The 23,497-nt window shown below is 64.0% G+C and overlaps 1 protein-coding gene across 1 annotated transcript in view; it reads left to right on the top strand.

The window, feature by feature from the left end:
* The window catches only part of SLC12A7 (solute carrier family 12 member 7), a 40,179-nt gene that overhangs the window by 12,918 nt on the left and 3,764 nt on the right, over window positions 1-23,497 (top strand). Inside the window, 22 exon segments of the mRNA XM_032469410.1 lie at window positions 2,611-2,705; window positions 3,112-3,234; window positions 5,988-6,134; window positions 7,383-7,437; window positions 9,076-9,206; window positions 10,163-10,404; window positions 10,635-10,846; window positions 11,954-12,121; window positions 12,874-12,972; window positions 13,585-13,642; window positions 14,076-14,250; window positions 14,810-14,928; window positions 15,177-15,275; window positions 15,848-15,967; window positions 16,812-16,943; window positions 17,389-17,557; window positions 17,713-17,908; window positions 18,219-18,388; window positions 18,685-18,816; window positions 19,603-19,710; window positions 20,712-20,759; window positions 20,761-20,891. Of these exon segments, the coding sequence (XP_032325301.1) occupies window positions 2,611-2,705; window positions 3,112-3,234; window positions 5,988-6,134; window positions 7,383-7,437; window positions 9,076-9,206; window positions 10,163-10,404; window positions 10,635-10,846; window positions 11,954-12,121; window positions 12,874-12,972; window positions 13,585-13,642; window positions 14,076-14,250; window positions 14,810-14,928; window positions 15,177-15,275; window positions 15,848-15,967; window positions 16,812-16,943; window positions 17,389-17,557; window positions 17,713-17,908; window positions 18,219-18,388; window positions 18,685-18,816; window positions 19,603-19,710; window positions 20,712-20,759; window positions 20,761-20,891 (2,929 nt within the window).

Raw genomic sequence — 23,497 nt, 5'->3', positions numbered from 1 at the left:
TACAAGGTCGTGACTGGCCTTCCCAGCCGGCGGCTCCGGGAGCATCAGATGCTCCGGGAAAGATGTTGCTTCTATGGCTTTAACGTCACTGCAGGTGCCCTCCCTGAGTCTGGCGGGTGCTCAGGTGAACCTTGGAGATCCCCCCAGGCCCAGGCTGTGCTGCCCACAGCTGCGCTGCGAGGAGGCCCTGCCCGCTCTGCCGCCCCTCCCCGGACCAGAAGCAGGAGACGAGGAGCCAAGAGTTTGTCCAAGGTCGTGGCAGAGGGCGAACCCAAAACTGGGTCTGCCCTCTCCCCGCCCCCACCCCGGGGGGCGGCCGTGCCCCGGCCTGCTTGTCCTCGAGTCTGTTCTGGAGAGAGCTTTCTTCATCTTCCGTTTACTGGTTGGAGCCGCTGATTTCTTGTCCCAGGAAAAGGATGGTTCTTACCAGAAAATAAAGTCGTTCTTACCGGGGAAGGATGCTGAGCAGAACAGGAAGGAGGCCCGGCCAGGGGCCGAGGTGGTGTGGGGAGAGGACTTTTAGAAATTATTTCTTTCTTATTTGAATGTATTTGTATTTTCAAGCTTTGTTTGGACCTAGTTTAGGCTCCAGAAAACTTCCAGGAGGAGCAGGGAATCGTGTCCTGGGCCCGCGTATTGGTGTGGCCGCGTGCTTGCGTCTCCTTTGCTGCCCCGTCTCACACCCTTCCTAACCTTCCCTAACCGCTGAGGATACAGCGCTGGTCTGACGCCCTCTCTGGGCGTGTTTACTAAAACACACAATCCCTGCGGTGCAGTCACCAAGGTGGGAAGCCTGCCCTGATTGAAGGTCTGACACGGTTCCCACCCTCAGCCCAGTGATGCCCTTCACCTGAGGAGCTGGTCCTCGCGCTGCTTCCTGCCGTCCCATCTCTGTGCCCTCCTTCCTCCGGAACTTTCTGGAGCCGGCCTGGTTCTCTCTTGGCTGCCCCAGGAGGGCCGGTGCTGAAGGTTGTCCTTCCCGTGGGTCTGCTTGGGGCTTCCCTGTGATGGGGCTCGGGGACACTGTGTCTCCGGGTATCGGTCAGCTGTGACCGCGTGTTTACCTGGCCCCAGCGTGGGTGAGTGGGTCTCTCCTCCTGGCACTGCCCTGCACCCCCTGCCACCCCTGTTGTACTGAGTCGGTTCCCTGTGGGCCTTGGGTGCAGTCCCTGCCCTGTTCCCTCCACCTCCCACCGGGTTCCCTGAGTCTGCAGGCAGTTTCTGCCCCAAACCATCACTGCAGCTCGGGGTCCAGCAGGGCTTCTGCCCGTGCTGCTCCCACATTGGTAGCTGGGGCCCGGCAGTGAGGAGGCACCCGGGGTTCAGCAGTGGGCAGGGGTCTGCTGTCATGTGGCCCCACGGGTGGAGCCCTGGGAAACCTTCTGGGGAGGGTCCGGGAGGACTTGGTGGGTGGGTGTGGGGCTGAGCGGGGTCTGTGGGATTTCGGGGCACTGGTCGGCTGAGAGGGGGTGAAGGGCCATGGCCTTGGACCCCCAAGGCCCCTGGCGTTGTCTCCCTGTGAGAGGCCGAGGACATAACCTAGAGCTTCCATGAGGACGGACTGCGGGCGTCACCTCCCTGAGCGTCACACTTCAGTGCCCTGCCCGTCTCTTTGGGGAGTCTGTCAGGAGGTCAGGCCATGGCCAGTCACCCCCGGCCGGACCTGTGTGGGCCGGTGATTCCCTGCTAAGCTCATGCTCAGGTCGGCCCGGAGACCCTGGGGGCCTGATGCTCAGGTTGGCTCGGAGCCCCAGGGGCCTGAGAGAAGCCGGTTTTGGACACCTTTCCCTGGCGTCCTCCCTTGGTCCTTCTGATGTGGGGTTAGGCTGCAAGCAGAAGGCCTTGTGGGGCCCCCAGGCCCATGGGTGGTGCTTACTTGGAGGGTCAGACAGGGGTGCAGGCAGTCCCAGCCCCACTGCTCTCTGAGTCCGGCCTGTCCCTGCTGGGTGGCTTCTGGGATGGTGTTGCCCCGTTGCAGTGGGATGGGCAGGGCTGGGGATCAGAGCCATGCCGTTTTGGTTTTTCTCTAAACTTTAAATTTGGAGCATGCGGTCGGGCCAGTGTTTGAGGGTCTGGGAGCGTTGTAGACTGAGTTGGGGCTGACCCTTGTTCCTCTGTGGTCTGGCCACGGTGAGGCCTTGATACACTCGAGCCTGGGGCTGGAGGGTCAGGCCCTCTGGATAGAAACAGCCATGAAGACAGCAGGGCAGCCCTGGGCCACCTGCCACTTGGGCTCCGTGACAGCCCCGTGGGGGAATCACCGGTGAGGCCACCAAAACCGACGGGATCAGAGGAGTTGGAAACCCACAGCTGCTGTCGAAACAGACATCAAACCTTGTGCCGCCCCGTCCACCGTGGACGGTCACGGCCAGGCTCTCGGGAGCTGCTGGTCCTGGGACGTTTATCCTGGGAATTTCAGCAAATCTGGGGTCTGCGGACTTGAAAGGGTGTGGGTGGGGCTTGAAGCCCTGGTGGGAGGAGCGCTGTCCTTGACTGTCTCCTGCCCGGGCCTCCTGCCCCGAGAGTCAGAGGCATGCAAGGAAGCCCCTCCCCAGGGCCCCTCGGGGCCTCCTTCAGTCCCTTCCGAAACTGACCGATCTCTCCCTGCAGGAGATGGAACCCCCAGGGAGAACAGCCCGTTCATTCACGGCGTCGAGGTGGACAGGGAGAGTCTCTTTGAGCGAAAGAACATGGCGCTGTTTGAGGTAACTCGCACTTTCCCCTTCGGAGCAGGAGGTGCGAGAGTAGCTGTGGTTAGTTCAAGAAAAGAGGCCGTGGTCTCGAGGCCCCCAGTATCATGGAGAAACGCGGGTCATACAGAGGCCTTAGGGAGCCCCTCAGAGAAGCTGAATCTGGGCCGTCTGGGGACCCCCGGCCTCCCTCTCGGCTGGTGGCCCCACTCAGCGTGTCCTCGAGCCCCTGACTCTGACCTGCCGAGCGCGTGTCTGGGGCCTCAGACCCCTTTCAGGTCTGTTGGCTTCAGGGCAGGTGGAGCTGAGGCCCCAGACAGCCCCGGAGTCGGCAGGGTCCCCACTGGGTGGTCAATCCCATTGGTCTGGGGGCGTCTTGGCTGGGGGTGAGTGTCTAGCTCCACGTCTTGGCCCCAAACAGGAGGAAATGGACAGCAACCCCATGGTGTCCTCACTGCTCAACAAGCTGGCCAACTACACCAACCTGAGCCAGGGCGTCGTGGAGCACGAGGAGGCCGAGGACAGCCGGCGGCGCGAGGCCAAGGTGGGGCCCCCCACCGCCCCGCCGCCGCCCTGGGACTCCTGGCCCGCACCGCCCTGGGCCCCCCTCCCCCCGGGACTCCTGGGCCCCCCGGGACTCCTGGGCCCCCCCCCCACTTTGTCTCCCATCGTGGGACTTACCCTGCACCCATCTTCATCGGAGCTTTATTTCCTACTGGTTATTTCTGGGAATCTGTGCCAGGTGAAGCCACGCAGCCCTGAGGGCTCTGAGCGAGGATGCTGCTGGGGAGGCTTTGTAGGAGCCGCACCTGGAAGCATGGAGCTGCTCAGGAGAGGGGCCGTGGGGCTGGGGCGGCCGGGGCCGGACACCCGCCCTGCCTGCGGTAACTCGGGAGGGTGCTCAGGAAAAACACCTCAGGCCAATTTCCGGAAGAGTTATGCTCGTCCCTTCCTCTCTGGAATCTTGACCAAAAACCTGGCCTCTCACAGCGGTTTTTACCCTCTTCGACTCTGCTGCAGGCGGCTCGGCTGTCCCAGTCCTCAGCAGTAACATTTCCTTCTGTTTTCCCCAGCTCTCAGCTGGAGAGCAGGCTGCAGGTCCTGTTCTCAGAGGGAGCAGGAGGAGGGCAGGTGTGGCCTGAGCCCCGGCTTGCCTTGAGGGGTGGCCCCCAGCTCGGATGCTGAGACAAAGCTGGCGGGCGACCCTGGCCACCTCCCTGCCCTGCTGGTCCGTCCATCCCTGGGCCGAGGTGCCTGGCTCCCCGAGGGCCTCCTTCGTGCCTGGTCCAGACTGACCCCGGCCCCCCGCGGCCGTCAGAAGTCGGGCCACGGGCAAGCACCCCCTCTCTTTCCTCCTCCTGTAAACCAGCAGGCTGCAGGCTGCGTCCTGTGCACCTGAGGGCGCCTGTGCGAGGGAAGAACCTGTTGTTCGGGAGGACGTAACAGAGGCGGGATGTGGGGTCTCAGCCTCCACTGGGCAGCCTGGAGCGCGCTCCTGTCCAGCCTCGCGCTGGCTGCCCTCCCCAGGCAGAGGGGCGGAGGCCACTTCAGTGGACCCCCACCAGGACCTCCCTGGGCCTTCCCGGGAGTGGGGGACGCTGCCACGCTGGGAGGTGACCACTGCCGTGGTTGTGGGTGAACTGCTTCCGGGCACATTTCTGGGGTTTCAGGCTCTTGCTCTGGCTCTGGACCATGGGAGCCACAGGCCGTCCCTGTGCTGCATGTCTGTCCCTCTGTCTGTCTGTCAGAGATCGTGTCCCAGGGGAGCCCTGCCCTGCTCTGGGGAAAAGCTCCCAGGACCGACCCCCGGCCTCTGCCCGTGGCCCCAGCCCACTGCCGGGTCTCCCCATAGCCTTCCTCACGCACAGATGGAAATGCAGCCCACACTGCTGCTGTAAGTTGTGCTGTGAGCCCTGTCCAGGCTGTGGAATCCGCACACAGCACACAGCATGGGCAGGGCAGGGCCTAAAGTACCTGCCCTGGGGCAGGCAGCTGCCCGGCCTCCGTCCCCGGGGACCTGGGACCAGGTGCCACAGCTGGGCTTCTGCCCCAGGAGGGACCCAGCTGCTGCCCATAACCCTCAGCACAACTGCTGTGTGGCCAGCTGGGTGGGTTTGGTGGGGATGAACCGGAGCCCCACTTAGGACTGAGTGTCGGTCCCCTGGGGTGAGAGGGCGGAAGCCCCCTGCATGTCTGTCTGACCAGCTGGCACAGAGGTGAGGTGCTGGTCCCCCCAGAGGCACCTTCTCCAGGGCCCGGGTGGCCCTGGCATCATGGGCCTTGTGACCGGGTCAGATTGACCCTCAAAGCTGCCTTTTATGAGAGGGTTGGAGGCCCCATCCGGCCTTTCAGGACAACTCAAGGTCATCTCAGCCACTGGACAGAGAACAGCCCTGCACGAGCTGGGCCTGAGGCCGGGCGGGGGCCCTGCTGCCACTCAGACAGGAGGGGTTGCATCCGGTGTCTCGCGCTCCCCGAGACCATGAAGCAGAGCTGGCGCTGCTGCCGCCTGTTGTGCGGATAAAAGCCCCCAAGACCGTGCACGCCCGCCCCGCGTGCAGGCTGCAGACCCACAGCAGCTTTTATCACCTGCTGGGCACGGGTGTGCTGCCCAGCTGCGGTGTCATGCTGGCGCTGGGCAGGCCGGGCAGGCCCCTGGCCTTGTCCCCGAGCTTTCCTCTGGGCTGGTTTGCTTGGCTGTGGCCTTTCCAGGTTGCGGAAGATGTTTGAGTCAGGCGCCCTCCCCGACGTCACCCCGCGTTGGGCGGCCCTTTGGGGAGGGGTGACTCCGGAGTGCGCCTTCTCTGAGCTCCGGGTCCCTTGGTCGCTCCCACCAAGTGGGCAAGATGCTGTAGACTTCTGTCTGGACTTGGTGTTTCTGTACTTCCTGATGTTTTGGGAACGATGGCTGGACCCTAAGGATTCCTCTCTGTCTCGTTTCCCTCATGTCTGGTTTCCGGAGGCTCTATCTGGGCTGCGGGTGCAGTGAACAGAGCCTGGGGCAGCTTGTTCCCCATTCACCCCAACACGCCCACCTTCCCACAGAGGAGGCGCCAAGCCCTGCACCCCCGTCTGCCCGCTGGCGTGGTTCCCACTCTTGGGCAGCCAGGGTTCTCGCTCTTGCTTCTCCCATTTTCCCTGTAACTGAAGCTTGTGCGCTTTGCTGGTCTCCTTCCTCGCCCTCCCATCCCCCGACCTCGTCGCGGCCCCCAGGGCCCACGCTGTGGACTCGGCTCCTGGGGGAGACAGGGGAGGGGCTGGCGGCCCCCGGAACCCACCCGCTGTGCTCTCTTCCAGGGTCCCCGCATGGGCACCTTCATTGGTGTCTACCTGCCCTGCCTGCAGAACATCCTTGGGGTGATCCTCTTCCTGCGCCTGACCTGGATCGTGGGGGCGGCCGGCGTCCTGGAGTCCCTCCTCATCGTGTCCATGTGCTGCACCTGCGTGAGTGAGCCTGGCACCCTCGCTGGGGCACTCCAGGGGCCCCTGCGCTGGGCCAGTAGACTGTCCCCACGAGCAGTCCCTCCCAGGGCTGTGTGAGCACAGGACGATGGCCTCCCGGGCGGGCGGGACCAGGCCCGTGAGGAGCCTGAGGGGGTGTCTGGGGCTGCATCTGCAGGAGCGCAGGGTGTGCGTCCCCCCCAGGCACAACTCACAGCCACTCGTCCTGCGAGTAGACGGGGTCCCCCTCCAGGTGGCTGTTCTCGGGGCCTCCCGTGGAGAGGAAGGGGCGCTCGCTGGCGGCACGCTCAGTCCTAGGTGCGTCTCCGTGGAGCACGTGTCTTCTTCCCACAGTTTGTCGGGCCTGGCTTAGCCTTCACGTGCCCTCAGCACTCAGCTCCACCTGCCTTGCTCCCCTCTACCCCTTCATTTGTGACCAGGAGGGCAATTCAGCCCAAGTGCTGCCCGGAGATGCAGTGTCTGAAAGACTCAAGCGATGCAGTGGGGTCGCTCGGCCGCCCGCCCGTCCCCTGCTGCGTCCCCACTGCGCCCCCCGCCCGGGGCCCTCCGTGCCCACGGTCCTGGGCTGTCTGCCCAGAGGTCACGCCTTGTCCTTCCTGTCCTGAGTGCCTCTTACACTTAATGAGCCTGGAAGTATCTTCGGGGCAACTGCCCCCAAAACAGACAGAAAGCAGGATACGGGGCAGGGCCTCGTGAGGCTGGAAACGTGCCCAGGCAGGCACGGGTCAGGGGGTCACTGAGGCCTCACGCTTTCCCAGGGCTGTTCTTCTGGTCCTCGGGTTGTGAAGTGATCGTTCCCCAAGCTACAGGTGTGGCCCCTTCCCTGAGCAGGTGCTGCAAGCCGGAGGTAGCCCGCCTTGGGCAGGGTCCGGTGGTCCTCCAACCCCATGGGGGGTGGGCACCTAGAGGGGGTTCCCAGGGACCCCCTGGGCAGGTGAGTACTGGGCGGGGTCCTGCACACCCCACAGGGAGGTCAGCGCCACGAGAAGCCAGCCCTCCACTGTGGGACAGGGTCCGGGGTCAGTTGTTTTCTGAGCTGCCCTCGGGAGCTTAGCTTCGGGGGTCGAGGGGGAGAGAGTGGGGCTGAGGTTCTGGCGCCCGGGGGAGCTGAGGTCAGGAGCTGGGAGTTGGCAGCCAGCCTGCAGGTGGGCACCGCCCCAGCCGGAGCTGTCCTCGTGCGGGTGACTCTTCAGACGCTGTGTTTTCTGAAGGGCACCCATCCTCTTGCAGACGATGCTGACGGCCATCTCCATGAGTGCCATCGCGACCAACGGCGTGGTCCCAGGTACTGGGGCGGCTGTGGGTGGCTGAGCAGGCCCTTCTGTGACCGCGTTGCGCACACGGTCTCCTTCCGACCTTCGCCCCCTCCGACCCCAGCAGCCGCAGATGAGGCAGAAGGGGGTCCCGGTGTGGACACGCCATCGCCTGCCTGGCAGGACAGGCCTCGCATCTGGAGGGGCTGGCGGGTGGGGACACATCCTCACACTTCGGCCCCTCAGCCGGGACCCTGCCTGCAGGCAGCAGTGCTCATAGCTCCGGCCCCACTGGAGCAAGGGTGCTGCGGGCTTTTCTAAGAGCAGACGGGGTGCTACCCTGCCCCTTGTCCCCCAGAGCCTGGCTGCGCCCTTGGGGTGGCTGTGAGGCTGGGGTTCTCCCCAGAGGGGGACCCTGCAGGGAGGCCTCTGAGCTCCCTCTCCTCCAGGTCACACGGCTGCCCCTGGGCCAGGTGGGGCTGCCGGCCCTTCACCAGCCCTGCTGCCCTTCAGTTCTGAATTCTGATTTCCCACAAGCTTGTTCCTTTTTTAAGCCGAGGCGTTTCCAGGACCAAAGCGTCACAGGACATGGTCTCTGCTCGGGCAGTGGCTGACCAGAATGGGGCGGGGGTGGGCCAAGCGGGCGAGGCAGCAGGGCTCCGGGGGCCGTCGGTCAGCTCCCTGCGGCCCCCCGGGCGCTCGAGCCTGGAACCCTGGCTGCTCGCTGTCACTCCCCTGCAGTGAGGGGAGCGTCCCCATCGCTGTGGGCAGCGCCTGTGGGTGGGTGGCCTCGGGCGGAGGATAGGGTGTGCAGTAGGGCCTGAGGCCTGCTTGCTCTGTGAGCAGAGGGGCAATGAGGAGCCTCCCTGGACTCGAGGACCCGAGAGGAGGCCGCCTCTGCAAGTCACTCAGTTTGTGTGTGTTTGGTTGAGGCCCAGTGGGGTCTGCGCCCCGAGTCCTCGGAGGGCGGCCCCCAGGACTTCTCAGCGGGCAGCAGAGTGGGGACGGGGGTGTCTGTCCTCTCTGCCCACAGGAGTGCTGGAGGGGCCTCCCTGGTGGGTCCACCCCTGGTGAGGGGACGAGTTTTGTGTCGCTGTGGCTGACACGTCTCGGGGGAGCACCTTCGTAGCCTGAGGCCTGGCTGGGAGGCAGCGCCCACGCTCCCACTGGAGGAGGGGGTGCAACCCTCGCCCTTGGGGAGATGGGTCAAGCTTGCTTTTCAGAAGGGAGTGCATCCCGAGACGTTCTCCAGGTGTTGGGGTCACGCGTGGCCCCTGGTGGGGGTCTGAGTCGGGTCTTAGCTGACCGACAGGGTGACCAGGCCTGGCCCGCGAGGCCCTGGGTGTCGGCATGCTCTCAGGTGTGATGCAGAAGTGATGCTCCAGCAGCCCTCGTTGTTTTGAAACCCTTTTGGGCAAAAGTTAACGGAATCATGGTGTCCGGTGTGGGTCAGCTGCAGGCTGGGGCGCGGCGCTCGGGGGCGGGCCTCCTGCCGTGGCTGCTCGTATTCTCATCAGTCACAGCTTCCAGACCCGGCGGCTGGTGTGGAAGGTGCTGGGCTGTGGGCCAGGCGTGTCCCCGGCCGGCCACCCTCTCGGCCCGGCCCCCGCTGCGTTCGCGGCCCGTGGCGCGTCTGTGACCTGCCGCTCCTGCTTTGGCGTCTTTTGCAGCTGGCGGTTCTTACTACATGATATCGCGGTCCCTGGGCCCGGAGTTCGGGGGCGCTGTGGGCCTCTGCTTCTACCTGGGCACCACGTTCGCGGGGGCCATGTACATCCTGGGGACCATTGAGATTTTTTTGGTAAGTGCTTTGCTTTGGGCTGGTTTCCGTGGCCCAGGCCACAGCCAACCATCAGCTGACGGGATATTGAAAGGGGCTGTGTGTCCGTCCCCTTCCCGGGACACGCTGCTCCCTGAGCTGTCCCTTCGCCTCATCACCCTGGACGTCTCCTCAGACTCTGCAGGTCGGTGTGTCCATCTCTGTCTGGGCATGTGACGGCCAGGCACGGCCGCCCAGAGTGCTCGGCAGGTGAGGCTGGAGCCTCCCGAGCCGGCAGGCTTGCCAGGCACGGGTGGTGGGTGGTGTGTGGCCGACTGGAGAGTGGGAGCCCCGAGGCCTGCAGGCTGTGAGCTCGGGTGCGGCCAAGGGACGCCCCAGCCCGCCAGCCCCGAGGCCAGCGCTCCTTATAAGTGGGTTCAAGGCAGAAGAGCCCCCGGTTTGCCAGGCTCCTCCGATGTCACGGTCTCTGGGAAGCCTGCCGGCCCTTGCCACCCTGCCCCAATTTTCCTCCTGCTCTGTCGCCATGGCTGTGGAGGCTGGAGACACTGGTGCTGCCCCCACCCCCTCCAGGTTCCTGATGGCGGGCGATGGGGTGACTGCTCCTGGTCTGTCACCCTTCCCTCGGGCCCGCGTGGCTCTCAGAGGGCTGCGCTGGCTCTCCAGGCTGGAATCACATCCCTGTTGGCAGAAAAACACTGCCTTTACTTTCAGTTGGGGCAGCGGGATGTCCTTGTGTTCTGCTTCCCTGGGGGGCGCCCGAGTTTCACCTTGGAAAAGTGCTCCATCCCCCGCCATCCAATGCCCCTGTTTTTTGAGATCCTGTCCTAGATGCATTCTGGTGGGGTGGGGGCTCTCAGGGAGGGGGGAGCCCAGCGCTGAGCCCCACCAGAGAAGGCCCTTTGGAGGTGCTGGAGTGCATCCAGCCTGTCCCTCGCGTGTCCCTCCTGGCCCTTGTGGACCTCGCTCTGTCCCCGCAGACCTACATCTCCCCCAGCGCAGCCATCATCCAGGCCGAGGCGGCGGATGGTGAGGCGGCAGCCATGCTGCACAACATGCGTGTCTACGGGACCTGCACGCTGGCCCTCATGGCCATGGTGGTCTTCGTGGGCGTCAAGTACGTCAACAAGCTGGCCCTGGTGTTCCTGGCCTGCGTCGTGCTGTCCATCCTTGCCATCTACGCCGGCGTCATCAAGACCGCCTTCGACCCTCCGGACATCTCGTGAGTCCTGGGGCCGCGTCTGCTCCCTGGCCGGGCTGGGGGCGAGCGGGTCATAAGGCTCTTGTAGCCGTGCTGTCTGCAAGGACAGGACAGGCTTAGGCACGGTCTAGGGCCGTGCGGTGGCCGCGGCCCTGAGGACGACCAGCAGCTCCCCTAGCGCTCACGGAAGCCCCCGGGTGGCAGTAAGTTCCCGGGGGAGCTGCACGGCTCACTCCCCGCTCCCGCCCCAGGGTCTGCCTGCTGGGGAACCGCACGCTGTCCCGACGTGGCTTCGACGTCTGTGCGAAAGTCCAGGCCGCCAACAACGGCTCGATGGCCACCGCGCTCTGGGGCCTCTTCTGCAACAGCTCCACGGCCAGCACCTCCTGCGATCAGTACTTCCTCCAGAACAATGTCACGGAGATCCAGGGCATCCCCGGTGTGGCCAGCGGCGTCCTCCTGGGTGAGCGTCCGGCGGCCTCTGCCAGGGCGGGTGGTCCGAGGCCCAGTCCCTGGGGCCCCGTCCTTCTGCCCCAGCTGTGGCTGTCAGCTCGTCCCCTGCTGCTGACCCACTGGGGCCCCTGTCTGGGCTGATTCTGCCCGAGCCGTGGACGCCGCGTGTGTCATGGCGACAACAGGTCAGGCTTCGAGTTGGATGCTTTATCTTTAGGAACTCATAGCAACACGCATGGGGTCACGGTGTTAATAAGGAAAATAATTAATGAGAGGTGACTTGTTTTGCTGTCTCTGCTCGTCCACGTAGAAAAATCGAGCTGGTCCTCCCTGCTCCAGGTGAGAGGTCTGCCCTTCTAGGGTAGAGACCAGGCTGATCCTGGCTGCCTGCTCTGTGGTGGGCGGTCAGTTGTCGTGTGTCCGTCTGAGGCCAAGACGACAGTGGGTGTCGGGCACATGGAGGCCGTAACACCATCCTCGTCCTGCAGGTGGAGCTGGGCGGGGCCGAGATGGGGGCGGGGAGGGAAGGGGCTGTCGTGCTGCCCACCTACATGTTCCTCGGAGCACAGGGGTCCTGACGCCCAGAGGGTTCTTCTGGATTCTGGGTTCTGGCTTCTCGGTGGAAGTTGCAGAGCAAACCCCTGGACGGGCAGCCACCAACAGGTCCCCCAGGGCGGGGAGGGCAGCGTGCAGAGGGGCCGGGGTTGGCAGGAGGGAGGTGAGGTGAGATGTCTGCGGAGGGGGGGGTCCCTGTGTGGGAAGGGTCTGGGCAGGCGAGGCTGCCAGGCTGGTGTCAGCACAGGTGGGAGGGGGCCCAGCTGCTTACCTCAGCTGTGTGTGTGTGTGCTGGGGGTCTTCCATCACTGACTGACTCCCTCTAAATAGAGATCTTCACTGGGGTCCCGCAGGCGGCTGTCAGGGCCGCGTTTGTTGTAGGAGGTAACTTTCTTGTTCAAACTTGACTGAAAGGCTAAAATCTCTCATCTAGAGATTAGCAGAGAACAGTCAGTCTGAGTGAGGTGTCCCCGTCCTTGTGTGGAGCTGGGGTCTGGGGTCAGTGGGGGGTGGTCACCCCGCCAGCAGGTCCTGGAGTCTCAGCCCGTCTGTGTCCCCACAGACAACCTGTGGAGCGCATACGCGGACAAGGGCGCGTTTGTGGAGAAGAAGGGCCTGCCCTCGGTGGCCGTGCCGGAGGACAGTGGGGCTGGCGGGCCGCCGTACGTGCTCACCGATATCGCCACTTGCTTCACCCTGCTGGTCGGCATCTACTTCCCGTCTGTGACCGGTGAGGCCTGCGTGTTCCCGGTGGGGCGGTGCCGCCCGCAGCTCCGCCGCACACCGCTCCCCTTCCTCTTTGCTTTGGCTCAAGAAACGCACCTGTCTGTTCTGGGAGTGCAGCTCGGGGAGGCATGTGGCTTAAAGGAGCTCTGCTCATGCTCTCCCAAGAGGCCCGTGCTGTGAGAAGTGGCCCTGTGATGCTGGAAGCTAGGAGTGGGCACCAGGGCTGACAGGCTGGGAGCTGCGGCCGTCCTTGTCCTTTTAAGCGGGTCAGCTGACTTCTCGGGGGGCGCTCCACACAGACTGGTCCCCCATCTCCCCCACATGCACACACACATGCACATGGGCACACATGGGTTCACACGCATGTGCACACACACACACACCCCCGCTCCTGGACGGCCCTCAGCCTGCCTGGGATCAGTGGCCCCCACCCAGCTGGTGCCGGCTGAGAGGCCTGCGGCTGTCAGCATGTATGTCCCTCCTGTTCCTGCACCTGCTTGGAGCCTGTCCGCAGACTTGGGGAGGCTGCCCACCGGGGCTGCTCACCCTGTCTCCCTGCCGCAGCCATCCCAGGGCGTGGACAGTGAGGCCCAGGCTGGCTCTGGGAGGCCCAACGTAGGGACGGCGGCCTATGCAGGCGCGGGGTCTCCCTGGCGTCGTGCAGAGTCCCGGCCTCATTCTGACTGCCCAGACGGGCCTGGGTGGCAGCATCTTGCTCTGCACTGTGACCCATCAGCTATCTGTCTGTCTCCGTAGGCATCATGGCGGGCTCAAACCGGTCTGGGGACCTCAAGGATGCCCAGAAGTCCATCCCCATGGGGACCATTTTGGCCATTGTGACCACATCTTTTATTTGTATCCTTGGGGGATGGAGAGTGGAAGGCCAGGCTGGGGCAGGTGGCCCCGACACCCTGCTCTGCTCCCTGCTGCGCTGTTGGCACCTCAGGGTGGGGGGAGTTCTCTACTGCATGCAGTCCTAACCACACGTCCACCTTCAGAGGGGCTGGGCCGGTGGCCTGACATGGAGAATAGGACATCAGGACCCCAGCCTTGGTTGGTTGTGGCATGTGAGGTGTCCGTGACCCACGTGTAGTAGCCACACTGTTACATGTTAGTGACACATTGTAACATGTAGTGATACGCTTGTCCCGTGACAGTGGTGCCTGTGCACCCTTGTCACGGCTTTGTCCGTGGGTCACTGGCTTTAAGGTGCCAGTGGAGCCATTTCTCGCTGGGTTTGTCCCTTTCCAGCCAGTGAGGTCCCCTGCCCAGTCCCTGCAGCGGTCATGCTCCAGGCCAGGCCCACCCTCCTGAGTGCCCTGAGGTCCCTGTGGAGCCAGGATGCAGCCATGTGCCCAGGGCGGGGCCCAGTGGGGACAGGGTTGGGGCGGGGGGAGGGCGTGGGGCCGGTCTAGGCACACCTGCGGCCAGTGCATCGCGCCCACCGCTTCCTTGACCCGAGCGCAGACCTCTCCTGCATTGTGCTTTTTGGGGCCTGCATCGAAGGCGTGGTCTTACGAGACAAGTATGTTGGTCTCATTTATGTATGGCTTCTGGAAACTTCTGGGGTCAGCACTGGTTTTCCTGAAGACAACTTTAGCTCCAGGGTTTCTAGCTTTGCTCGCGCGCGCGCATTTCTGTGTGTGTGTGTCTGTGTGTGCGTGTGTCTGTGTGCGTGTGTGTCTCTGTGTGTGTGCATGTGTGTGTGCGCGTGTCTGTGTGTGTGCATGTGTGTGTGTCTGTGTGTGTGCATGTGTGTAGTGGGAAGCCCCGGGGCCGTGTGCTGGGCTCTGACTTGTCCATCCCTCTCCTACTTGAGAAGCCTGGAGCTGGGCAGAGCAGCCTTGGACCCAGTAGAGCAGGGGTGCAGGGGCTCCCGGGAGACACCATCGTCCCACTCAAAGGGTGGGAGAACACTTCTGTGTTCAGCTGGTGTCTGAAAGCTTGCCCACCTCCAGGTTCGGGGAGGCCCTGCAGGGCAGCCTCGTCATCGGCGCTCTGGCCTGGCCGTCTCCCTGGGTCATTGTCATCGGCTCCTTCTTCTCCACCTGTGGGGCCGGCCTGCAGAGCCTGACGGGGGCCCCACGTCTGCTGCAGGCCATTGCCCGGGATGGCATCGTCCCCTTCCTGCAGGTAAGCATGGTAGCCATGGCCTCCTGGGGGCAGGGGACCCTCGGGAAGGGCCGCGTCTGGAGGGTCCTGAGGGTCTGCCCCAGAGCAAGATCTTTAAAGCAGTTAAAGACAGTGGGACCCAATCCCCACCTGCAGCGTGGCAGCCCCTACCCTGAGGTCTGCATTTTGTGTCTGGATTTCCCTTCCCAGAACTGCTGTGCGGGAGGGAGGTAGAAAGGCTTCCTTCCGGGAAGCCCATTGTCCCACGTGGGGTGAAGGGCCCTCACAGAAGTCTCCCAGGGTGGGGTGATGTGAGGAGACCCCCGACCAGCACCCTGGGATGTCGCCCTGCATCCTGGCCGGCCTTCTCCAAGGGTCTTGGGGTCTGCTGGTACCCAGGCCATCATCCATCTGCAGGGTGTCAGGCTTTCTTCATGGCTGGGGAGGTCTGGGATGCACTGTAGAAAGCCCATTTCTGCTTCTGTTGTATCCCTGACCTCTCTTGTGTTGGACCCAACCACTTGGCCTCCCACAGCCCCCCACTCCTCAGCCCCCTGCCCACTTGCCCTTCTCCCTGCAGGTGTTTGGCCACGGAAAGGCCAACGGGGAGCCCACGTGGGCTCTGCTGCTCACAGCTCTCATCTGTGAGACTGGCATCCTCATCGCCTCCCTGGACAGCGTGGCCCCCATCCTGTCCATGTGAGTGGCCGCTGGTGCCTCTTGTCAGCCTCCCTGGGGACGTGAGCCCTTGCTCCGGGGCTGCCTTCTGCCAGGGGACAGCAGGGATGGGTGCGGGCACGGGGGCCAGGCAGTCACGTGGGCAGAGCAGGGGGCCACGTGGTGGGCGAAGGGGGGCAGGCAGGCCCCACAGGAGGGGCGGTGACTGGGGCTCGGAGGGACCCCATGGGACCTGGCTGGGCCCCTCATGCTGCTTCTTGCGTCCCCAGGTTTTTCCTCATGTGCTACATGTTTGTGAACCTGGCCTGCGCCCTGCAGACACTGCTGCGCACGCCCAACTGGCGTCCACGCTTTAAGTACTACCACTGGTGAGCAGGCCCGGGGATGTGCTGTGGCTCTGCGAGGCTGGTGGCTGCCTGGGTCCCTGTTGGTGCTCTGCGGAACAAGCCCGGCCGGGCTGGGGAGGGCCATGTGCATGTTGTCACCCTGGACGCCCGGGCATCGGGAGCCACGTGGCGCCTGGTGCTCAGCCCTTGTCCCCCCGGGCTGGAGTGTGGGGCTGCCCGGTCTCCACATGCCCAGTGCGGCAAACACCCTAGAGAATGCGTGAAGCTGGCACGTCCGGGAGCGCAGTGGGCGTTGAGCGTGGTCTCTGAGTGGGTCTCCTGTGGGTGACCTGGGGGTGGAGGCGCCAATCACCCGCGTCATTGCTGTGTTACTGCTGTAACAGAGAACGGTTTTTGCTGGGGCCAAGGGACCTTTTCAATGCAGCCACTCAGATGCCTGCGGGGGGGGGGGGGTGTTTCCGGCCGTGAGGGGCGGGGCCGGGGTGAGGGGCGGGGTCCGATGGTGAGGGGCGGGGCCGGGGCGAGGGGCGGGGTCCGATGGTGAGGGGCGGGGCCGGGCGAGGGGCGGGGCCTAGAGCTGCGTGTCCCCGCAGGACCCTCTCTTTCCTGGGCATGAGCCTGTGCTTCGCGCTCATGTTCATCTGCTCCTGGTACTACGCCCTGGTCGCCATGCTCATCGCCGGCTGCATCTACAAGTACATCGAGTACCGCGGGTGAGCTGCCGCCGCTGCATCGCGGCGCCCGGGCCACCCTCCCGCCTCCTTCCCGCCTCCCCGGGGTCTGCTGGCCCATGCTGTGGGGCCCCCTCCTGATGGGCAGTGCGCAGGGACCTCTAGTGGCCAAGCCGTCGAAGCCCACACTTGGCGCCAGGATTTTCTGCCTGTGACTTTTAACAGGTGGAGAGCCGCGTTTGCTGTTTGTAGTTGATTCCAATCTGTTACAAGTCGTTAGGTTTATCTACGTCTGAGTATAAAAAGCCTACCTGTTTAGCGTGCTGTTTGTAAGCTTTGAAATCCATTTAATCCATTTTAATCCGTTTAACTGACGTGCGCGGGATTTCCAAATTTCTGAAAGGTACACCATGAAAAACCAAAATGATGGTCAGGTTAACTGCATTTTAGAGCCCCTGGTCCATCATGGGGCGTTTCCCCTGGACGCCCTGGCCCGCTTCCAGGGGGAGAGAGGTGGGGTCCTGGGGGTGGGGCTTCTGGGGGGGATGGGATGGGGGGACGCCAGCGGTGCTGCCTGAAGTCCCCTCCAAGCTTTTCCAGAGTGGTTTGGAAGGAGGGTCTTGGGGCTGTGACTTCTCTTGCTGGTGAGCCCGGCTGCTGCCTGCCCAACAGATCCCCCTCCGCACGCCCTCTGCCCCATTGATGGCCCCAACTCTGAGGTCCCACACAGCTGCCAGCGCCTCCCCCTGCCCTTCCACCCAGGGGGGCCCCTCCCCCCCGATCCTGCTCCCTCCTGTTCCTGGCTGGTCTGGGAAGCCCCTTCTGAGACCCCAGGGCCTCCCGGGGAGACTGCCCCTCAGGTACCTCCTGGGTATGCGGGGAGCAGGGCCTCACTGCTGCCCCTTCCTACAGGGCCTGAAAAGGAGTGGGGTGATGGCATCAGGGGACTGTCACTGAACGCCGCCCGCTACGCCCTGCTGCGTGTGGAGCATGGCCCCCCACACACCAAGAACTGGAGGTGAGCGCCCAGAGCCTCCTCATGCCCTTTGGCCCCACAGAGTCCTAGGTCACGGAGTCCTAAGGTCAGACTTTACCAAGAGGAATCGTCCTCTTCTCCCATTGTTGTCTCGGTTGTTCTGGCATCTGAGCCCATGGTGCATCAGCCTGGGCGTGATCAGCGCGTATCTGACTGCCTGGCGATGAGACTTGGCGAGGGTGGAGGTGGGCTCTGCCGGGCCGGGCTGTGGGGGGTCGAGCTGAGCTGACCTAGCGAGGACCTGCTGTGGGTGGAGGACCCCTGCGAGTCTTCTCACTTCTGGGAGGAAGATGGGGAGGCTCCCCTGAGAAGCTGGGATTTTACCTGCACTGAAAGCCCCTCGGCCCTAGAGGTCCTCAGGCACGCGGCCCCGGGAGGGGTCTTGCCTGTCAGTGAGAACGTGGTAACTGCCCCCCCCCCCCCGCAGGCCCCAGGTGCTCGTGATGTTGAACCTGGACGCGGAGCAGAGTGTGAAGCACCCCCGCCTGCTGTCCTTTACCTCGCAGCTCAAGGCCGGCAAGGGCCTGACCATCGTGGGCTCCGTGCTGGAGGGCACCTTCCTGGACAAGCACACGGAGGCCCAGCAGGCCGAGGAGGTGGGGCTGGGTGGCAGGTGAGGGATGGCGGGGGTGGCACTGGGCCTGGGCTTCGGGGACCAACGTGGGGCTGAGCCTCCGGCCTCCGCGTGTGAGGCTGGGACGTTGGCCAGGGGCCCGCCCACCTGCCCGCCCTGACCTGCCTGTGTCCCCAGAACATCCGGGCTCTCATGTGCACCGAGAAGACCAAGGGCTTCTGCCAGCTGGTGGTGTCGTCCAGCCTGCGGGACGGCATGTCCCACCTGATCCAGTCAGCTGGCCTGGGGGCCCTGAAGCACAACACGGTGCTCATGGCCTGGCCCCAGTCCTGGAAGCGGGAGGACAGCCCCTTCTCCTGGAAGAACTTTGTCGGTGGGTCAGGGCCCTGTGCTGGGTTTCGGGGTCCTGGGCTGAGACCTGCTCCCCGGGGGCCGTCAGAGGCCCTGGCTGTGCTGTTTCTAGAAAACCAGCAGCCGTTCAGTAGCCTGGAGACGGGAGCCCCCTCCCCGGGCCCAGCCCGCGTTTGGCAGTTCCCGGGGGCTCTTTCTTACTGGGCCAGGGCCATGGAGTGATGAGGGTGTGAGCGCGGGGTGCACCCTGTGTGGGGCTTTGTGGGGACCCCAGGCTCAGCCATTACGCAGTCCAGGGCCTGTGACGTGGTGACGTGCCCATCTCTCTGCAGACACTGTCCGAGACACCACAGCAGCTCATCAGGCCCTGCTGGTGGCCAAGAACGTGGATCTGTTCCCGCAAAACCAGGAGCGCTTCAGCGACGGGAACATCGATGTGTGGTGGATCGTGCACGACGGGGGTCTGCTCATGCTGCTGCCCTTCCTGCTGCGGCAGCACAAGGTGGAGTGCTCAGGGCAGGTTGTGGGTGGGGTCATGTAGGGGACGGGTCCATGCGGGGGTGGGGGAGCGTAGGTGGGGTGGGGGCCCAGGGGGCGGGTCCATGTGGGTCGGGGGTAGGGCACATGGGGCCAGTCCATGCGTGGAGGGGAGGGTGCATGGGAGTGGGGTCACATGGGGTGAGGTGGGGCACACGGGGCAGGTCCATGTGGGGTGGGGGAGGGCGGGCATACAGGGGCGGGATCACGCTGGGGGTGGACAGCGGTGGGACTGACCACCCCACCCTGCCTCGCCACCAGGTGTGGCGGAAGTGCCGCATGCGCATTTTCACGGTGGCCCAGGTGGACGACAACAGCATCCAGATGAAGAAGGACCTACAGATGTTCCTGTACCACCTGCGGATCAGCGCCGAGGTGGAGGTGGTGGAGATGGTGAGGGCGTGCTGGCGCCGGGCAGGGCTGCATGTTGCGCCCCAAGGGTGTAGCTCTGATTTGCAGGGTCCCCGGGACACCCACCGCCCAGGGCTGCTGGCTCACTTCCACCCCCAGGCTGTTGGCTTTCCAGCTTCCCCCAAGTCCTTGTGTGCCTGTCTGGTGGTGGCAGCCTCTCAGATTTCTCCCCTTTCTTGTGACCCTGGCAGCTCTGAGGAGGCTCAGGCACCTTGTGCGGTGTCGCTCAGTCTACGTTTGCCTGGCGTTTTTCCCATGGCTGGACTGGGTGGTGGGTTTGTGGGAGGAAGACCCCAGCTGGACCAAACATGACTGAGGACCGTGGGATGGTGCACTGCGGGGCCGTCCCCACCAAGCTCGGGCCAGTGGGCGGGGAGTTACAGACTGACCCTGCGCTGACGAGCGGCTCTCCTGAGCCCGAAAACGCCTCCTGTCAGCCACGCCTGGACCTGCTTTCCTGGTTCCAGTGGGCGGGCTCCTGTCCAGAGCCACGGCTGTGGTGTTTTCCTCTCTGTGTCTCGTGTGTTAGTGAACATGGGTCCTGGGGTGGGCAGAGGGCGTTCCGATTGACAGCCGTTCACAGACTCCTGGTCGCCCATGCACACACGTAGTGCACACACACCCCCCTTGGGGAGTTCGGGGCCCGGGGCTCTGAGACCTGCCGAGGGCACTGAGGACGCACGGCACACTCATTGTGTAACTGGGGTTGCCTGGTGAGAACGCATCAGTTTTGTACTGGCGTTTATCTCTGCGCTTTGGAACTTGCAGGTTGAGAATGACATTTCAGCGTTCACTTATGAGAAGACGCTGGTGATGGAGCAGAGGTCCCAGATGCTAAAGCAGATGCAGCTGTCCAAGACGGAGCGCGAGAGGGAGGTGCGTGTCCGGCTCGTTGCACAGGTGGTCGTCCCGGAGCCTTCGACAAAAGGCTGGCCTGCCTTTTTCCAGACCCCACGTGACCATGGGGACTGGGATCATTGAGGTCACTGTGAGCCCTTCACCGCCACCTGGTTTGTGAAAAGCTGGTGATGCGGCTTTTGCTCCACCTCACCTCCCCACTCAGCTCACGTCACACCCTCCTTGCCACCCAGGCCGGGCTCAGGGGCTCTGCGGCCCTGGGCTCACACGTGCGGTCCACACAGAGCTGGCGTCCACCCAGCCATCCTGCTCACGCACAGTCCCCCCGTCTGGAGCCATCTTTTACTGAACACCACGGCCCCCTTTCCCGTGACACCCCAGTCCCCAAGCCAGCAGCCACATGAGTCCCTCAGGGCCACCTCATTGCCCCTCTCCCAGCTCCCTTCCACCTCACACGTCACCACCTGAGAGACCTCACTCTGGCCATACGGGCCGACCGCTCATCCTCACAGGCCTCCCTGACTCCCTCTGGCTGCCAGTCAGCGCCGTCTTCGTCCGCAGCTTCCCAGGGTGCCTGTGTGCTGCTGCGCCCCCCCCCCAAACTCTGCAGCTCTTACTGCCCCTCCCCGGGGCCTGGGCACCCTGGCTGTCTCTGCACTGCAGATGAGTCAGTGGGTGGACAGGTGGCTGGAAGGCTGAGGGGGAGGGTGGGTGGGCAGGCAGGTGAGCAGGTCGGGGTGGAGCCCACGTGTCCACGTGGAGCTGCATCAGGTAGAGTCTTGGGTGTCAGTGCCTCCTGTCAATGTGGAGACCAGGGTACTTTCTTGGGCTTTCAAAGCTGGGGCAGGAGGAGACAAGGAGGAAGCCTTGAGTTTGGTCTGGATGCCCGTGGGGCTGGGAGGGCCAATCCAGGCGTCCCCGGGGATGTGGGGCTGCCAGCCTCTCTGCCCGCTCGCTCCTCTCTGGGGGTTGGTACCTGGCATCACAGTGAGACTGGCGCTGCCTTGCCCTCCCGCCAGGCCCAGCTAATCCATGACAGGCACACCGCGTCCCACTCTGCGGCGGCCAGCTAGGACCCAGGCCCCATCCACACCGGACAGAGTGCAGATGACCTGGACGAAGGAGAAGCTGATCGCCGAGAAGCATCGGAACAAGGACGCTGCTGTGTCTGGGTTCAAGGACCTCTTCAGCCTGAAGCCGTGAGTGTCAGCCCTGTTCTGACCCACAGTGGGGACGGGCCCCTTCGCTGCCCCTCGGTCTCCTTTCAGGCCAGTTAGCAGGGAAGTGGGCAGCAGTGGGTGGCGAGGTGGCAGGCAGTGTTCCAGGGGCTCTTGCAGCACCCGGAGGTTGGGGCTGCCCCCGGGCCGGACTCCCCGCTCTGACCCTCCAGGCTGCCCATCAGGCTGGCCCATCCGCCTGCCAGGGCTCCGCCTGTGGCGTTGAGCTGGGAGCCCAGGGCTGGCACCCCAGTGGGCATGTGGCTGGGCCTGAGGAGGGTCCCGGATGGGAGAGTCAGGGCGGCATCTCCCGGGTCTTCAGCATAGCCCGAGTTGTCAGAAGGGCCTGGGGGGCTCTCTGGGCCGAGGGGACAGATGCCCTGGAGGAGGAGCACAGTCAGCGGGCGCGTCGTGTTTGCTCTGGAAGTAACGTGCACTCTGTCTTCTCTTCCGCATAGAGAGTGGGGAAACCTGTAAGTCCTCCCAGTCCTGGGACCTCGTAGACTTGGTTGCCTGGCATGCGCTGCACGCACTGCCTCTCGCGACCCGCGCGTGCACGTCAGAGTGTGTGCACGGCCCCGTGTGTGTGTGTGTGTGTGTGTGCAGGGCCCCTTGTGTGGATGTGCCCGTAAGCACACACATGTGCAGTCCTGTGTGTGCACGGCCCCGTGTGCGCGTGTCCCTTCTCCATGCCTGGCCTCGTGCGCGTGTCCATGTGTCCGTGCTCAGCCCTGCGCTGCTTGGCTTTCAGGAACTTCCTGTTTAACTCACTCCCTCGCCCGGAGTGGCTTGGGGCACATACCCGACATTCCTTCTCTGAACAGCGCCTGTGGACGAGGTCTGGGGAGGGTTGGTCCTGAGCAGGCCTCAGAGCGGAGGGCGAGTGTTCTGGTAGCTGTTAGTTTGATTCACCCACATTCCTCAGGGTCCCGGGGTTCAGATGCACCCAGTCTCGGCTGTGTGGGGACAGCATTTCCTTCTGTCTCGGCAGCGCCCGGTGCCTTTTTGCCCTGTAGGAAGCAACCGCGTTTGATCTCGTCAGAAGGGATGTGTGTGAATCCTCTTTTGGGGCTGGCCCTGGGGGTTAGGGCCAGAGATCCAGGGCCTGGAGGGGCTGCTGTCTGTCTGTCTGTCCGCCCCAGCTCCCCTGTGACTTCCGGGCTGTCTTCCCTCCGGTGCCCAGCGGAGCCTCGTGACTCGGTAGCCAGACTTCCTGTTTCAGCCCCTAGACCCGAGCAGCTCACGCCCCAGGGGCCGCGGGAGTGTGGGTCCCCGAAGGAGCCCCGGGGGCGAGTACACAGGACTCTGCTGCCTGCTCTGTTTTTCCATAAACGTAAAGTGATCTCCAGGTGAAGCATTTGATTAAGAACGCACAAGCCCGTAGCGCAGCAGTAGGCGTCCCCTCCAACCCCCCGTCAAAGGGGCTGCGAGCGGCAGGCCTGGCCCGAGTGCAGCCAGCTGCCACTGTCCCGGGCCTGCGGGAAGCGGGCAGGAGAGCCAGTCTGCCTCTGCCGCAGGGGTTGGGCTGCGGGAAGCTCCCAGAAGGTGGGAGGTCAGCCCACAGGTGACCCCGTGGCGGGCACACTGTGGCTGTGTGCTGTCAGCAGCCAGGGGCCAGAATCCCACCCTGCCAGCACGCCGGCCACGGGCCTCCCCCGCCCTCCCCCGCCCCGGGCAGCCCACCAGCCTGACCGCAGGTCCAGCCTCAGAGAGCCTGGCTGGGGAAGCGCTTCTCCACCAGACTCAGCATGTGATGACGCGTTTCCCCGTTTGGTGTCTTCACGGCTGGCTGTCGGGTAACCAGTGCAAGTGTCTGTTACCTTCTGGACACGTGAGGGCCACCTGGGCCTCTCTGGCCTCCACGGGCCCACAGTCCTGGAACCGCGGGTATGTCCAGGCCTGGCCCTTGATTTTAAGATTATATGTGTTGTCAGACTCTTAACCCCGAGGCCCTATAATGTCACAGACACGTTTCTAGAATTGCTGTTGTGTCCCCAAACACACCGATAATAAGGATCCATCCAGGCAACTAATTCATGGTTCTCGGAACCAAAGGCCCCTGGCTGTGCCGAGAACAGAGACCCAGCCTGTAATTTTATCAGATGAAACTGGAGCGAGAAAACCAAGGGTTCCATTTCCCCGTTTTCTCCTGGTAATTGGCAGTTGTAATTGGATTTATTTGGCTTAAAGTTTGAGCTGATCAAAGGCTGTGGCCCAGGCTCCCGTCCTGCGGGCCTTTCCCGACCATCGCGTGGCGGCCTCCGTCTGTCTGTCTGTCTGCCTGCCCAGCCGCCCGCCCCTCTTGTGTCCTGGGCATGGTGAGCTCCTTCCAGCTGCAGCCCCTGCACTGGCCCCCCATTCTGCCTCACGTGGCCTCTGGCACCGGCAGCTGTACAGAGGGAGGTGCAGGCGCAGGGGCTTGGGTCCTCCCAGTTGGGGTTTGCTGTGTGCTTCCCGGGGTGCAGCTCATTGAGGGGCCGATGCAGAGGAGGAGGGCTTGCTGGCGGGCGCAGGGTAGCATCGTCCCCAGTCTTGCGTCCCCGAGGAGCCTCCCTGGGAGGCTGGCTGCCCAGAGCACCGTGAGAGGC

Source organism: Camelus ferus, chromosome 3 (assembly GCF_009834535.1).
Source record: "Camelus ferus isolate YT-003-E chromosome 3, BCGSAC_Cfer_1.0, whole genome shotgun sequence".
Lineage (NCBI taxonomy): Eukaryota > Metazoa > Chordata > Mammalia > Artiodactyla > Camelidae > Camelus > Camelus ferus.
This window is presented reverse-complemented; position numbering and strand designations above follow the sequence as displayed.